The sequence below is a fragment of the Podarcis tiliguerta genome (genome assembly GCF_965153285.1).
Source record: "Podarcis tiliguerta genome assembly, chromosome: 8".
In the NCBI taxonomy this organism is placed as follows: Eukaryota; Metazoa; Chordata; class Lepidosauria; order Squamata; family Lacertidae; genus Podarcis; species Podarcis tiliguerta.
Genome location: NC_139541.1, coordinates 69498945 through 69515640, shown reverse-complemented (window position 1 = coordinate 69515640; position 16696 = coordinate 69498945). Strand labels below are relative to the sequence as shown.

Sequence of the window (16696 nt, the reverse complement as noted above, 5' to 3'; positions counted from 1 at the left end):
CTGTGTTTTCATTGGCTGTTTTTCAAGATTCTAAAGGCAAGGGCAGCATGAGGTTGCTTTGAGAAAACGTTGTGATGATGCAGGGTAGGGAGAGAATTGAGCCAGAGCAAATGAAAAGGTGCTATATCCCTTAATTGTCGGGGTGCATTTATTCATTTCATAAAATTTATATATACTGCTTGATGGTTTTTTTTTAAAAGTGGTATATGAAAGTGTGTTCACATTACCATTTATTCTGCATCCAATGTTCTCCTGCTGTTGATTTTTGAAATCACATCCCCATCATGCTAGTTACAGTCATCCTAGTGATCCTGTAGTTTCTTCACAAAGACTTCTGTCTGATCTTCTCTCTCTCTCTCTCTCTCTCTCTCTCTCCCTCTCCCTCTCCCTCTCTCCCCCCCCCCCCGCCTCCCTCCACCTCAAAACATCAATCTGACTAGGAAACGAGATGCGGAGTAAACAGTGATGTGAACACTTCCTAAGAATGACATTTGAGTCAGGGGCAGACGGCTTCATGAAAATGAGTTTTTTGGGGGGTGGGGTGGGTATTGCAGGGCCCAGAATCCAAAAAGGTCACACGGGTCAGGTGAAGCCATCCCCACTCCCCCTCTGTGATGTGAATAACACCGTGCAGATGCAGTTTTTAAAAAACAGAAGCAGGGGGTCCACGACCTTTTAAGTTGCTAATGTAAACAGTACCCTTAGAACCGGTTCGTTTGCAAAACTCCGTTCAGAGTTCTCCCACGCAGAAAGCCAGTCTCGCCCCCTCCCATCTCCTCTTTTGAGCTGCTTAGTTTTCAGTGGGGCGGTGGGACCGTTGCTGCTGCTGCTGTCGTTGGGCATGTGGGAACCGGCAACTTTTGCTGCGACCTGCCTCAAATTGCGCAGGGGTCGTCCTAAACCCTGGATGGGGATTTCCCTCCCACCCTCCACCTCCTGACCAGCTCCTTATTTAGGATGCCGCCAACGATTTCTTCCGGCAACGAATCGGTTAATAATAATGCCCACTTGCCAGGAGGAATGTGCTGGCAGAAGAGTAGCAGCTGCAGCTCTTGCGCTGTTGCACTCTGGGACCTCCGCCCGCGTGACGTGTGCTTGACCATGGGCGTCGCGGGCGGAGAAGCAGATCAGACCTCTCTTCTGTCAATCACCTTCGTTCTCCGGTGGAGTCAGGCTCAGAGGAGGGCTGGGAGGTGCGTGCAAAGCGGGTGGGGGCTTGCGGAGCGGTCAGTCGGCTTTGCAGCTGGCGGCCGGGCTGCGGGTGGGTAAGCCCATCCCCGATTTCCCTTCTCCCGTCTGAATCCTCCCACCAGCCGGAGGAAAAAACGAGGACAGCATCTCTCCTCCTGCCCGTTTCTACACTTAGCCTTGCCAGGGGGAAATCTGGCCTCCCAGTTACCAGGACGACCAACGCAGTTGCCAACTTTTTGTTCTAGCCCCTGTGACATTGACCTTAACCATAGTTCTGTTGGTTTGCGTTTCGTTGGCTTCTCCCCGCCCCCTCTTCATTTTTGCCCCATCGCTGTGATAAATCATTAGACCAGAGGTAGGACTGGAAGTGGAGACATTCAGGTCATGTATCCACAGCAGAGGAACAACGGCTGGGAGGAGTGCAGAAGGCCATGGTTCACCTACAGCAGCAGAATTGGACACCTTTGTCTACCTCACCTGCAATGAAATAGGTCTCTCCTGTTTCGGTCTCTACAGCCACAGCAGGCGTTGTAACTCTCCAGCTTCATCCTCAAAGGTACACCCTTCCATTGTCTCCCGAGACAGATAGATGCTGACAACAGGAATGGCCAGGGATGACCGGAATCACCCACTCCTTGCTAGTCCTGCAGATGCAGCTGTCTTTGATGGCATCTTCCCCCCTCCCCAACAGAGATGATTGACCTGTGGCCCTCCAGGAGTTGATTGAACCAATAATCATAGAATTGTAGAGTTGGAAGGGGCCCTGAGGATCAATTAGTCCAACCCCCTGAAATACAGGAATATGCAATTTGTCCCATATGGGGATTGAACCTAGAACCTTGATGTCATCAGCACCATGCTCTACTAACTGAGCTCTCAAGGCTGAAGGCCATCAAACAATCCATTTCTATGCAACTTAATTAGTAAAAAATATACCTATAAGCGATGTACAGAAAACGGAAGCAGCAACAGACAAGATATTACAAAAAATGCAGTTATGTATAAAGGTAAAGGTAAAGGGACCCCTGACCATTAGGTCCAGTCGTGGCTGACTCTGGGGTTGTGGCGCTCATCTCGCTTTATTGGCCGAGGGAGCCGGCGTACAGCTTCCGGGTCATGTGGCCAGCATGACTTAGCCGCTTCTGGCGAACCAGAGCAGCACACGGAAATGCCGTTTACCTTCCCGCCGGAGCGGTACCTATTTATCTACTTGCATTTTGATGTGCTTTCAAACTGCTAGGTTGGCAGGAGCTGGGACGGAGCAACGGGAGCTCACCCCATCACAGGGATTTGAACCGCCGACCTTCTGATCGGCAAGTTACTAACATATATTCATTTTCCTTCTGACACACATCCTCTCTCTTGGCTTCTGAGTTCTCACTCAGGCTCCAAACAAACTCTCAGCTCACCCACGAGTCTCACAATGAGAACTGCTACTGGAAACAGTTGTCATCACCTTTCGCTCTCACCCTAGACTTGCATTTTTATGGGCAGTCTGAAGGTGGATGCTACTTCCTCAGCTGGCCCACAGCTGTGCCCCATTCAGCTGCACCCTGTTCTAGGTGTGGCAGGTTTGTTCAGTTTTCCAGGGAGTAAGAAGGATGGGAAGAGGGCCCCCTTCCACTCACAGCTCTTTCTTCCTCCAGTGACCTCTCCTCCTCCTCCAGCTGCCTGCAGACTCTACCTGGCAAGTAATTTGCAGTGAGCACCAAGGCAGCTCTTACTAGCCCCATTTGTCAGGCTCACCTGTTGCTGGACTCCAGCTCTCCCCAGTCCCAGGCAACATGCTCATTGGTCAGGTGGGATGGAGGTTCTAGTCCAGCAGCACCGGGGGGGGGGGGGGGGCGGGGGCAGACAGGAGCAGTTGCCCCATCCCCTCAGCTATAAGGACCAGTGGGATGACTGAATACTTTTTTAAAAAAGTATTTATGCTTTTCAAGTTTATGCATTTCATTAATTTTACAATCAATTTAACATTTCAAAATTTGACTTCCCTCCCCCTCTTTCTACAGTTCCTTAAATTTATTTTTTAATGTCTTCTGCATATCCAAATTCATTTAACGCGCTCATTTAATTATCTACGGTAAATAGATACTCTTATAAAACTACAGGATATTACAATAACCCTGCTAATGTTTTATCTAGTTACAGTTTATCTGTAAATATTCAATAAGCCATTTCCATTCTTTTATAAACAATTTGTTATCTTGATTTCTTATTCTTCCAGTAAGTTTTTTACTTTTCTGCATATTCCCTAAGTTTTTGTAACCATTCTTCCTTTACTGGGACACCTGCTTCTTTCCACTTTTGGGCAAGTAACAGTCTTTCAGGGGCCAAATCCGTGGAGGGAGAGCTCTATCAATTGGTACTAACCACAATGGCTATATAGTGGTACCCTTGGGTTAAGAACTTAATTCATTCCAGAGGTCCGTTCTTAACCTGAAATGGTTCTTAACCTGAAGCGTGCTTTTCCTAATGGGGCCTCCTGCTGCCACTGCACTGCTGGCTTACGATTTCCGTTCTTATCCTGGGGCAAAGTTCTTAACCTGGAGCAACCACTCCCTGGTTAGCGGAGTTTGTAACCTGAAGCGTCTGTAACCCGAGGTACCACTGTAGTGGCAAAGCTTCTGAATACCAGTGGCTGGAAACCACAGGAGGGCGAAGTGCTCTTGTGCTTGAATCCTGCTCCCACCTGGTTGGCCACTGCAAGAGCAGGATGCTGGACTGGACAGGCCATTGCCCTGATGCAACAGCCTCTTCTTATGTTCTGTTAACTGCCTTATACTGAGTTAGAAGAGTAGAGACCAGAAGAGACTGCCAGTGGTTCTCAAGGGTTTCCGACAGGGATCTCTCGGCCTTACACTGAGCGGTCAAGGATTGAACCCAGGACATTCTGCGTATATTGCAGGGGGTTGGACTAGATGATCCTGGGGTCCCTTCCAACTCTATAGATCTATGATTCTATGCAAAGCAGATGGCTCTACCACAATCGGACCAATTTTGCTTTGCCTCCCAAACTCTAGCTTCTCTCCCCCGACCCCATGTCCCTGGTTTCAGTTCTGCATTTCTAATGGAAAGTTGGTTGCAACATGACACACATCTGGCCACATTTTGGGACTGAAGCACGATGCTATGTAAGCCCAGATTACACAAGAGTCCCGAATATAGTGTTGTGCACAAATTAACCTTCGCAATAATTTTACACATTGTTCTTTTCCGGGTAAAGAGGAAGAAGCTTCTAGTTCTGTTGGCTGAGACACACACACACACACACAGAGAGAGAGAGAGAGAGAGAGAGAGAGAGAGAGACTGGGTTATGTGCTGCCAATAACAGCTGAAACCAGAAGGGTGGGTTCTCTCACATTTCCTGCAGCTGTGGAACAGGACCTCGGAGTCCCGAAGACCCTTTCTCCTTCCCACAACTGACAAAAACCAGAATGAATGATGCAAAATGCTGTGGGTGGGTGGCAAATCATGCAAAATAAGGGAGACCCTTAGAGATGTTAAGGTTTCAATGAACTGGAGCAGCGAGTGTTGCATCTTAATGTGATGCAACTGGGATAGTTAAACAGGAGAAAAAGCCAGTGTCTGCTCATGTCCCATGAGGATATGTTTGCTTCAATAAACAAGAGCCATTTTCAATCCAGTGCTAGGCCTGTGTAGAGCTTGTGTGAGGCCTGAGGTGGGGATCTTGCTAGAATAAAGTTATAAACTCAAACAAAAAAGCAGCTAGTCCCTAGCAGGGTCCTCCCAGCTGGCCTGGCCCTCCAAAGCCCAGTGCAAGTGTACCCACCTACCACCCCCCTTGCACTTTTGGACATTAAGGGCTGTTCGACAGTGGAACAGACTCCCACAAGAGGTGGTGGACTGTCCTTCCTTGGAGGTTTCTAAGCAGAGGTTGGGTAGCCATCTGTCCTGGCTGCTTTAGCTGAGATTCCTTCATTGCAGAGGGTTGGACTAGACCTTCCAGGTCTAAGATTCCATGATTATATTCTATGAAACCTGAACTGAGCCAAATCTGCACTATTGCTCAACATCTGTCTGGATCTGGTCTGTAAGCTCCGAGGGGCTCACTTGGGACTTCCTTTTGAGTAGGCACCCATAAGACTGTGCCACCAGCTTCAGTCAAGCTGTGGGGCTGGCAGGCAGAAGATAAGGAGCCAAAACTGGTTGCCCTCGATGGCACTTTTCATTTCTAAGAATTGCTGCCTTTGATGGAGCTTTTCATTTCCAAGAATTGCAAGTTTCTGGATGTGAGCTGCTGTATAGTTCTTTTGTCTCGTGCTAGGGGAAATGTTACTCTGGGCTCCCTTTCACTTCCCTTTCCCCCCTTCTTCTTCTTCTTCTTCTTCTTCTTCTTCTTCTTCTTCTTCTTCTTCTTCTTCAGGTCCAGTCCTGCTAGCTAACCAGCAGCCCACTTGGCCAAGACTCCTTTTACACTGATCACAGCATTCCTGGTGTCCTATGATATTGGTGCCCCTGAGTGCAATCCAGAAAGAGGTATGGGATCAGCTTGAGGGGTGTGTGTGTGTGTGTCAGCATTGTCAGGGTTGGCAAAATAGTGCCTTGGCTGCAGGGGAGGCAGGTGGGTGGTTTTGCAAAGAGGAGTCTCTGCCCACCCCGTTTGCTTCTTCATTTTGGATCCGAGAGAACTTAAACACCAGCTTGATTACTCTAGCTTCTGGTGTGTAGGATTGCATCCAAGTCAGAGCAATGCAGGTGCCTGGAAACAGAATGAGAGAATTTGAAATCCACAATAACGTAAAGTCTTTATCATTCAGCACCCCCTGCCCTCACCCCAAGCAGAATGAATATCCTGTTTTTGAGCATTAAGAGCAGAAGGAGGTTGGGCAGTTTGGACTCCCAAGTTTGCTTGGGAGCATAGCTGTCAACCGTCCCTTATTTGGCGGGAAACTCCCTTATCCCAGCGCTGTGTCCCGCTGTTGTCCCTTATTGATGATGTCCCATAAAATTCCCGGGTTTCAAAGGAAGCAGCTCCTCTTCCTCCCTCCCTGCCGGCCAGGGAGGAAGGAGGCTCCAACTGTGTTGCTTGGCTGCGTTGCTCACCCAATAAGGAGTCTAAGAACGACTGGGGGGTGGAGCTTGCATGCCTTGTGCTGATCAAATCGGCCGTGTTGCCCGGGGACTCGCCTTTGCTCAGTGTTTCCCAGGGGAGAGGTGACGGTGGTTTTCCTTGCTGCATCCCCTTTGCCGGGTTGCTGCGCTGTGGGAAACACTGCTTGAGGTTTTGTTTGGCTGCTGGCTGGGCTTTCTGCCTTTGGCTCGGAGGGGTTCAGAAGTCAAACATACCTGTGCCCAGAAAATCCCTTATTTTGACTGCTGATCCCTTATTTTCGAGGCTGCTGGTCCCTTATTTTCAAATCTGTAAGTTGACAGCTATGCTTGGGAGGAGAGTGCCAAGTTCAGTTGGTGCTCTCATTATCACTGCTCTGCATTATAGGAAGAAAGAAAGCCACCCTGCAGGTTATTATTATTATTATTATTATTATTATTATTATTATTATTATTCCAAAAGGGGGCAATAATTCACTCCCCGCTCTCCCTCTCTCATTTTCTCCTTCTCCCTTTTGATCTCCTCTTCCCTACACAGTTGCTGTTTTGAAAGTCTACAGAAGCCCACTCCCCAAACACCATCATGGATTCAACTCTGACTGCGTCACCATGGCCCTCCTCAAGGGCTGAGTCTGATGCTTCTGTGCCAAAATCAGTGAAGAAGTTTTATCGGGGTGAGCCATTGGCACTGGGGGTGAGTACAGAATATAGGGGAGAGGGGATCATATTTGAATATACAGTGGTGCCTCGCAAGACGAAAAGAATCCGTTCCGCGCCTCTTTTCGTCTTGCGGTTTTTTCGTCTTGCGAAGCAAGCCCATTAGCGGATTAGTGCTATTAGCGATTCGGTGCTTCTGCATATGCGCAAAGCGTGATTTAGCGCTTTTGCGCATGTGCGACTACCGAAACCCGGAAGTAACCTATTCCAGTACTTCCGGGTTTCGGCGGTCCGCAACCCCAAAAAACACAACCTGAAGCATCTGCAACCCGAGGTATGACTGTACATATATATAGTATATCTCATAGAGTTGAGATTTCAATCATATACACGCGCGCGCGCACACACAAAACATATACTTGTCTTTTCTTACATAGTGATAACCTTAAGCTACAGCTGTGTTTATGCTACTTTTAATGCGGTTATTAACAAAGATTATTAAGAAAAATTAACGTCTGCTGAGTTCTATGTGACATGCTGACGGGTAAATGGAGATAGGACTACAACCGACATGAACATTAAGAAGAAGAAGAAATATATTGTTTTTACATAAGCCTTCCTTAGGCACATTAATCCTGAGGCGACATAAAAGTTTATAGGATTCCCCACCCCTACTTTTTAAAAATAAATAAATAAATAAAAATTATTGAACAAGCAGAGTTGAAAAATACATGCAATACCAGCAAACAAACATAGAAATTATTGAGAGTATACATACAAAAGAACAAAAATAAAGCAAAAAAGAAAGAGGGAGAGAAAGAAAAAGAAAAGAAAAAAAGAAAGAAGAATAAAAGTATGAATAGAGTAAAAAACATAGTAATATCTTATATTTCAGTCAGCAAAGAAAAAAAATTTCCGACTATAACCATTGTACTAATTTTCAAATAAACTATTATTTACACAGTTACGCAACGTTGTTTGTCGTTAACTTAATTTAACTTTATCTAACATGTACTATGTATTACACGGCTCATTCAATATCTGTCAGAAGACTTTTACTATTGCAGTACCCTTTGAGATATTCCTTAATTATAAACCAACCCTTATTTACTTCTTGTATTGTGTTTCTTCTTACTGAGCCCGTTCTCCTTGCTAATTGTAAGTACTCTATCAATTTGGCTTGCCATTCGATCTTTGAGGGGATGATGTCACTTTTCCATTCTCTTGCTATTAAAATCCTTGCTGCAGTTGAGGCATACATGAATAGCCCCACCCCTTCTTTAAACGCAGAGATGTGGCACTATTTGGTCTATGTGGTTAAATACACATCGTGCATTTATGGGACAATGCAGCACTGCACTCTTCCCAATCTGATGCATTACTGCATTTTGATATTTTGTTGGAAGCTGCCCAGAGTGGCTGGGGAAGCCCAATCAGATGGGCGGGGGTATTATTATTATCATCATCATCTGAGTGGTCAGGAGAAAACTCCATTGTATTCGTGGGAGTCCCTGCACTGGCTTCCACTAGTGCCATTGTTCTGCCCCCCCCCCAAAAAAAAATCCTGAGAAATGTGTTTTACCTCTCACAGAACAGCATTAGAAACTGAGATATGAAAGCTAGGCGCTAAATGGCACCTGAAACCTAGGTTATGGACTCAAGAATGAAATGCCTAGATGCCTTTTTTATAACAAGAATTCAAAGCCAAAGATGAACTGCAGCTAAAATTTTGTGCTCATTTTTCACATAGTCTAGTCCACCACCCTGATATTCTTAAGAGAGTCTCTTCCCCAGTCTTCAGAGAGTACAGTAGCTGGAAGTGGGGAGGCAGAAAAAGCTCCTCCTTTCCTTCCACTTTGCAGTTTTAATCTGATATTTTAGGCACAATACTGTGCCCAGAGCTCAGAAACTGCTCATGCTAATGAAATTCCATGTCACGGAATGCGCCTAGAACAATGGGAGCTTTGAACGCTGTCACAGAACTATAATTCCCTGCACTCTTCAACTTGGCTTCAAATGTATGGTGCTTCTTTATGCCGGAACGAATAATCCTTCCATGTAACGAGTCAATCAAGAACCTGAGTCTGAGAAATGGGCTAGAAAGGTGCTCCACTGCAGTTGCTGTATATGTTGCTTATAATAATAATAATAATAATAATAATAATAATAATAATAATAATAATAATTCTGCCCTGACCCTGGTACATTTCGTTAAAAGGCCATGCTATGACCACAGTTACAGCTGACGACTGTCCACTGCTGCATAATGAAGCACAAAGGACTTAATGAAGCTTAAAAATACTGAAGGACAGGCAGGGGTCAAACACTGGTGGGTTTGTAGTGGACCTGTGACCTGAGTAACTGCCCCAGCAATGCAGCCAATGTCTGAGACAGTCCTGTGCCTAATTTGGCAAAGCTTGTAAGAGCGCTCAGCCCTGCCACCCTGGCTATTAGACCAGTGCCTCTGTTTCCGTTTCTGAGCAGAAATTCCCTCCTTATCTTCCTGACTTTTGCTTCACACAGCCACCAAACGCTTCCCTCCCTCCCTTTTTGGCTTTGGGGCAGCTGCTACCAAGGGTGACCCTGCATGATTGGAAATTTGCATCTCCACCACTCCCCTCATCTTCAAGGCTAACATCAGTACAGGGGGTAATTTGAAGCCTAGAGCCAGTGGCTGCCTAAAGAAACTTGTGCCATTTTAAGGGTTTAGGATACCCCCTAAAAACCCAATCTGGAATGAGTTGGCTCTGCCTGCCATTGGCTCTGTGCAAGGTTGGAATAGATGACTTTCAGGCTCCCTTCCAACTCTACGATTCTGTGATCCTGCCTTCACCTGCTGTGGCCTTTCCACCTTCTGCCCTACCAACCACCTACCAACCACCGCACCCCAGAGCTGTCCCTGTGAGCCTGTTTATTTGCCTTCCCCTGTCTGATGTTTGAACTGCAACCACCAGGAAGTCCAAAAAATCTACTGCCTGTCTCCTCAGACCGAGTTTAGAGGGACTTCCTCCCAAGTAAGTGCATTGAGGATTGCAGACTTTGGTCCTGCTTTCCCTGGCCATGAACTGTAGGTGGCTCCTTTGAGCATTTCTGTTTTGTTCCAAAGACTCAAGACTACCTTACACGTTATGTTAAGTTTATCCAATGGCAAACTTTGGCCTTTAAAATTTCAGTGTCGCCCTGTTCAATGCTAAAATTCAGCTCCCTGCTGCCTCTCATCTTCCATGGCTTGTTATTGTTGCAGCATCCTCTGTGGGCTGCCTCTGGTTTGGCCCTTGGAAGCTCTCAGTTGTAGATATGTGATGATTATAAGGATATTGCTGGAGTCCATTGATGTTTATAGGCACCCTGTAGGTTAGTTATCCTATGGGCAGACAAGCAGGTAACATTCACAAAGAAGAAGAAGAAGATTCACACCTCTTCTGCACCCCTTGGAGAAGGCATTCATGCCAGAAAAACATCAAGATCTGAAGTGATCTTTATTTGCTCTGTGGGTAGAAAGTGTGGTGATCCTAAAACCTGGTTTTATGTTTTCTTTGCAGATCACACAGATCCTCCTCGGAATCACACACATTGCATTTGGAGTTGTGCTTAACCTAATGGGCGATCACGGAGGATCTTACATTGCTATAGAACAACCACTCTGGACTGGAATCTTGGTAATTCTACATATAATATCTCTGTGTGTTAAACACCCCCAGCAACCTAAAAAAACAAAACAGTTCCTTCAGGATTCACCCGAGAGTAAGGCAGAGATGAAAATATCAGTGACTACATTATTACATGAGCACTGTTCCACAGCATTTGATATTTTCATTTACATATTCATTCGAAATAAGTTGGGTTTATGAAGCAATTCTCTATCTTCCCACCATGCTGACGAAGAATTCTACGAAACAGTAGTCAATATCCAGAATCACTGTTCTTCGCTTCATTTAAAGATTTTCAGAGACTTTGAGATTAAAGATTTCATTTTGGACTTGTTATGGTTTGAAGGAATTCTATAAAAGATTGACTATTGTGTATGTACATTGTCATCGTGTTGCCTAGACATTGCTGACGTTCTCTTTGCAACACAGGGGTTTCTTTGGTTACTTACATCTTGCTTTCTAGGCAGGGACCCAATGAAGAAGCAGGCAGTGGCACCTGGTGCTCCACCCTCTTCCACTCCCTGTTGTTTGGTCCAATGTGACAGGTAGGGGAACTAGCCGGATGCAGCAGTGGTGAGGAGGAGGAGGTCCAGGGGCCTTGTTCCGACATGACCCCTGCTAAGATAAGAGCTCTTGGAAGATGCCTGAACTTGCCAACCCTTGATACCAACTATTGATGCCTGCCGTGTAAGGAAGTGTGCTGAGTTAGAGGCAGAGAGAGACTGGAAAAGGCCCACAATGGCGAACTGCAAACTACAAGAGCCTCCCTGCCACAGTGATTAGTGTGTTACACTAAGACTGGGAAACTGTGGTTTGCATTCAACTTACCTTCTACATATGAGAAAATGCCTTGTTTCTGTTTCATTGTTTCTGTCTTCCTCTCCCATCTCTTACAGTACATCATTTCAGGATCTCTGTCTGTGGCAGCTGCCAGGAACCCCAAAGTGCCAATGGTAACTAATTTGTTTTCGGGCACACACATCTGTGTGACATGACGGGAGGTGAAGCACACAGTTGGTGACGTCTTCTGCTTGCCATTTAAGGCTCCCTCCTGGAATTCCTGGTCTGAAGCTATCAAGCCCAACCTCATGCGTTTTCCCCGAGGAAGTTCTGTGGATTACTTTATGAGGTTTAGGATCTTGGCTCAGGCCAAGCGTCAGATTGGATTGACACAACGTTAGAAACGGAGGGGAAATTTGATTCAGTATGCACCAAAAGCTGAATGTATAAAATCGGCACTTTCTGAAATGATATGCATTTGAAAGCTACAGATATCCTTTTAAATCTGCACTTAGTTGAATTTTGCAATGCGCTTCTCCAACCACCCAGTGTTTACGAAAATGCATTTATTAGGAGAATGTGCATAAAGATGAAGATATTAGGACATTGTCAGCTTTTCAATCACAAACAATGATTTCCCTCTACTCCATATTTTGGGTTCAACTACACACTTAAAAAAAGAAACCCTGCCCCAATCTCAGACATAGCTGGTCAGCTGCAGCTGGTTAGAATCTGATAGTTTTTAACATTTTTTAAAAAAATATTGTGGGATATTTCCAAAGCAAAGGATATTTACCCATATAAGTCCAAAGCTTAAATGGGTGCTATTGTCCCACAATGGAACCTGCCCTCCCCACCTCATGTGAAACTCAAGGGGTGGGGCTCTGCGTCAGTGTATTGCAACACCATAGGATGTCCCCAGAAGCCCCATCTGTGTCCTGTTCTGGGTACCACAATTTAAGAAGAATAATGACAAGATGGAACATGTGCAGAGGAGGGCAACCAAGATGATCTGGAAACCAAGTCTTTTGAGGGAGTTGGGTGTGTTTAGTCTGGATAAGAGGAGATATAATACCAGGCAGATTGCTGTTTAGTCATTTAGTCGTGTCCGACTCTTCGTGACCCCATGGAGCAGAGCACACCAGGCATTCCTGTCTTCCACTGCCTCCTGCAGTTTGGTCAAACTCATGCTGGTAGCTTCAAGAACACTGAACAACCATCTCGTCCTCTGTCGTCCCCTTCTCCTTGTGCCCTCAATCTTTCCCAACATCAGGCTCTTTTCCAGGGAGTCTTCTCTTCTCATGAGGTGGCCAAAGTATTGGAGCCTCTCAGGGCTATTGTCACCATTGTAGAGGTCAACAGAGCTAGAATTGCTTAATGCAGGAGTAGGCAACCTAAGGCCCAGGGGCCCAATGCGGCCCAATCGCCTTTTAAATCCGGCCCGCGGATGGTCCGGGAATCAGTGTGCTGTTACATGAGTAGAATGTGTCCTTTTATTTAAAATGCATCTCTGGGTTATTTGTGGGGCCTGCTTGGTGTTTTTACATGAGTAGAATGTATGCTTTTATTTACAATGCACCTCTGGGTTATTTGTGGGGCATAGGAATTCGTTCTCTTTTCCCTCACAAAATATAGTCCGGCCCACCACATGGTCTGAGGGACTCTTGGCTTAATGAAATAATGTTATATCATTGCTTAATGAAATAATGTTATATGTCACCATTTTTAGGTGAAAGGCATGCTTGGAATGAACGTGGTGAGTTCTGTGGCAGCCGGCATTGGAATTGTGTCGCTCTGTTTCCAACTGGATTTGTACCCACCAGAATGGGAAGCAGAATACTTTTGCCATTATGAGTATTCAGGCAATACTACACTGTCAGAGTGCATTAAAACTCACATACTCCCTTGGGTAAGTGCAGGTCTCACCAATACTGAGGGTGCTAGCAAACCGTTGTTATTTTGGGGCGATATTCCAGGAGCACCCCGGCCAATTGAGGTTGTACCATGAAAGTGGATTTAGAGTTCACAGGCCACAAACCCACTTCCTCCAAAGATGATACTTTGCAAGAAGGAAAGCAATGGATAAACATACTGGGAAGTGGGGGGAAACACTTGCTTGAGGCAAAGTTTGAGTGAATGCTGAATAAATGGCCAACATTGTCCAATCTCCATGCAAAGGGAGGAGGAGGGACACAGAACAGAGTGAAACAGGGTGCCTTAGCTCTTGGAGGGTCCTGTCCGTGAAGAGAGGAAGTAATTTGTGTCACTAATATAATCCCTCGTAATCATTAGCAGAGATGAAACTAGGCTTTCTTTCACCCGGGTCAAAGACCCAGTTTGGCACACACAGACCCCACATGCATTTGTTTACACACACAGGCTGGGAGCCTCTGGTGGCTTCAAAAAACCTGGCTCACCACCCTGTAGCTACAGCACTGGCTTTGAAATAACCAGAACAACAGATGGGGAATAGTGATTACTTTTATCTTGGAATTACGTATGTTTGGTGCATTTTGCATTGTCCCAGCGACACTTAAGCAATTGCAAGCCTTGTGGGTTCTTGAGGTAGGCAGCCAAGTTAGGCAGCCAAGTTAGTCTGCTGCCCCCCGGTGTCTGGGGGCACTGGGTATCTGTGTGCATTATTATTTTTGCTCTTGTATCCCACCTGATCACTTATTATTATTATTATTATTATTATTATTATTATTATTATTATTTATACCCCGCCCATCTGACTGGGTTTCCCCAGCCACTCTGGGCGGCTTCCAACAAAACACTAAAATACAACAACCTATTAAACATTAAAAGCTTCCCTAAACAGGGCTACCTTCAGAAGTCTTCTAAAAGTTTGGTAGTTATTTTTCTCTTTGACATCTGGTGGGAGGGCGTTCCACAGGGTGGGTGCCACTACCGAGAAGGCCTTCTGCCTGGTTCCCTGTAACTTGGCTTCTCACAGGGAGGGAACCGCCAGAAGGCCCTCGGCGCTGGACCTCAGTGTTTTGGCAGAACGATGGAGGTGGAGATGCTCCTTCAGGTCTCCAAGGAGCTCGAGATGGTCTACATCTTCACAACAACCCTGTGGGGTTGAAGGGCTGGGCTGAAAGAGATGACTTGCCCAAAGGCACCTGGCAAGTGGGGATTTGTACCCTGGACTGCCAGGTCCTAGCCTGAGACTCTTTGACATACACCTATAGACAAGCATACACCTTGCTGGAGGGTAATTCCCTTTGCTGGGCTCTCTGCTTCATCGACAGAACATGTTGTATGGAATCCTGGCTGTCTTCCTGGTATTCAACATCCTTGAGTTTTGCATTGCTATCTCCACTGCTGCGTTCGGGTGCAAGACTGTTTGCCAGGACAACTACACTGAAACGGTAACATTGAAAAGAGAGTGGGGCTTGGTAACCAGAGCAGGCAAAGAGATTCAGGGACAGGGGCCTAAAATAAGGGGTATTGTAGAATAACGATATTCCACGTTGGGGCTGGAAGTCTGCCTCTAAGACTCTTAACTCATGGTTCCTGAAATATACTCGGAGTCCTGTAGTGATTTCATGCTCTTTATTGCAGCTTGTAAAACAGTGATTGAATTGCCCCCCCCCAAACCTCAGGCTTTTATATACATTATTTACACAATGAGTCCCGTCTGATTGGCTGATTCTGCTTCCCTCCTGGAGCCTGATTGGTCTTTTCCTGCAGGCCAATCAGTTGTTGCATTCTATGATCCTACCAGCCTAATCGGCTGATTAACTTCTTCCTGGAGCCTGATTGGTCGTCTCCTGCAAGCCAATCAGTTGTTGCATTCTAGGATCCTACTTGCCTATTGTTCTAGGATCCAAGGTTATTACATAACAGCTCCTAAGCTCCCATTGCAGTGTGAAACATGTATCTAGCTAGAAAGAACTGGTTTGCTGTCAGCACTATGGACTAGAAAACCACCTAGCAGCACCATCAAGATCCTGAAATACTCGGGGAACCTCCATGGATGCAAAAGGCTTCCTGCTGCAGATGGTTACCTTGAAGGCAGCTGAAACAGTGATGGAGCTGAGGGCTGAGCTAGCAGACTCATCCTGACAGCCTCCCTAGGTGCTAATTGTGGGTGGAAGGGCTGTGGCTCAGTGATACAGCATCTGCTTTGCATCTAGGAGGTCCCAAGTCCAACCCCCCACAGCCCTTCCCTTATTTATCAAGAGCCAAACTTCGTTGTTGTTATTCAGAAGCTGAGCATCACAGTAAATGCACAGCAAGGCTGATTTTACTCTTGGAGTGTTCTTTTCTGCAGGTTGTGGTGGTTTACCAGAATGCGACCCCAGGCGATGCTCTTGGTCTTTCAGCTGCTTGCAAGGATCCCGATTGCCCCTGATTTGCTTCCTGTTCCACCCTCCTTGACTGCCATCTCCTTCTGCAAAGTCAAGAGCAAAAAAGTCTGAATGTGTACTTATGCGCCAAGCAGCTTTACTGGTTAGAACAACACTGTCTTCATAACCAGAGGAATACAATGGAACTATTTTGATAATGTGGCGTGGACATTTCTTTTTTGATAGAAGGGCAGCTTTATAACTTTGAACTGACCTTTTAAAAGTAGATTAGGGGACTATAAGAAACCAGTCAATGGGAGCCCTTAAAACAAATGGGGTCATTTTTAACAAATACAGTAGTAAGGATTTTCAAAACAAACTACAGCGAATGTTGCATTGCCTGAGAGGAAGAAGAAGAAGAAAGATTGCAAATAAGATGTGGGCTGATTGGACGAATAAATATCATTGAAATTGCACTAGATATCTTGCAGCAAGATATGAATGTAAAAAGGAAATATTATATGAACGTATTATGCTTTGTTCACTGTTTCTGGTCTTCTGTTTTCAGCTAGCTTTGTGTGTTCCCAGCATCTAACACAAGGTTTCTGGCATGCTAGAACAGAGGTGTGGAAGCTCTGGTCTGTAGGCTGATGTGGCCCACCAGAGCTTTGAATCTGGCCCTCAGTACTTTCCCTAGGCTACTCCTCCCCTCCTCTCTTCCTACATCACCCTCAGCTTCAGCCCGGCCTTGCAGAGTGTTTTTGTCTGGCTTGAATGTGACAGCAGGGGTCGGCAAGGCTTACCGGGCATGGGCCAGATCACTCTCATGGAGATCCTCTGTGGGCCGGACTGGTGTAGCACGACACCAGAAATCGCGTGGCACCGGAAATTGCTTCTGCACGTGCCCAGACACTGAAAACTGTGCCTTCACAGAAGTGATTTTCGGCATCTGGGCATAGGCAGAAGCGATTTCCGGTGCCATGGACATGTGCAGACATGATTTCCGGTGTCTGGGCATGAGCAGAAGCAATTTCCGGAGCCGTGGAAGAG

General features: G+C 46.0%; 1 protein-coding gene across 1 annotated transcript; it reads left to right on the top strand.

Moving 5' to 3' along the window:
- Positions 1 to 1242: 1242 nt before the first annotated feature.
- On the top strand, positions 1243 to 16186 carry LOC310684680 (membrane-spanning 4-domains subfamily A member 4A-like). The gene is made up of 8 exons (XM_083456143.1): positions 1243 to 1747; positions 5579 to 5691; positions 6803 to 6958; positions 10464 to 10580; positions 11468 to 11524; positions 13081 to 13260; positions 14606 to 14725; positions 15631 to 16186. Exons 3-8 carry the CDS (start codon positions 6848 to 6850, stop codon positions 15709 to 15711), a joined length of 666 nt encoding a protein of 221 aa, XP_083312269.1. The 5' UTR covers positions 1243 to 1747; positions 5579 to 5691; positions 6803 to 6847; the 3' UTR covers positions 15712 to 16186.
- Positions 16187 to 16696: the final 510 nt, after the last annotated feature.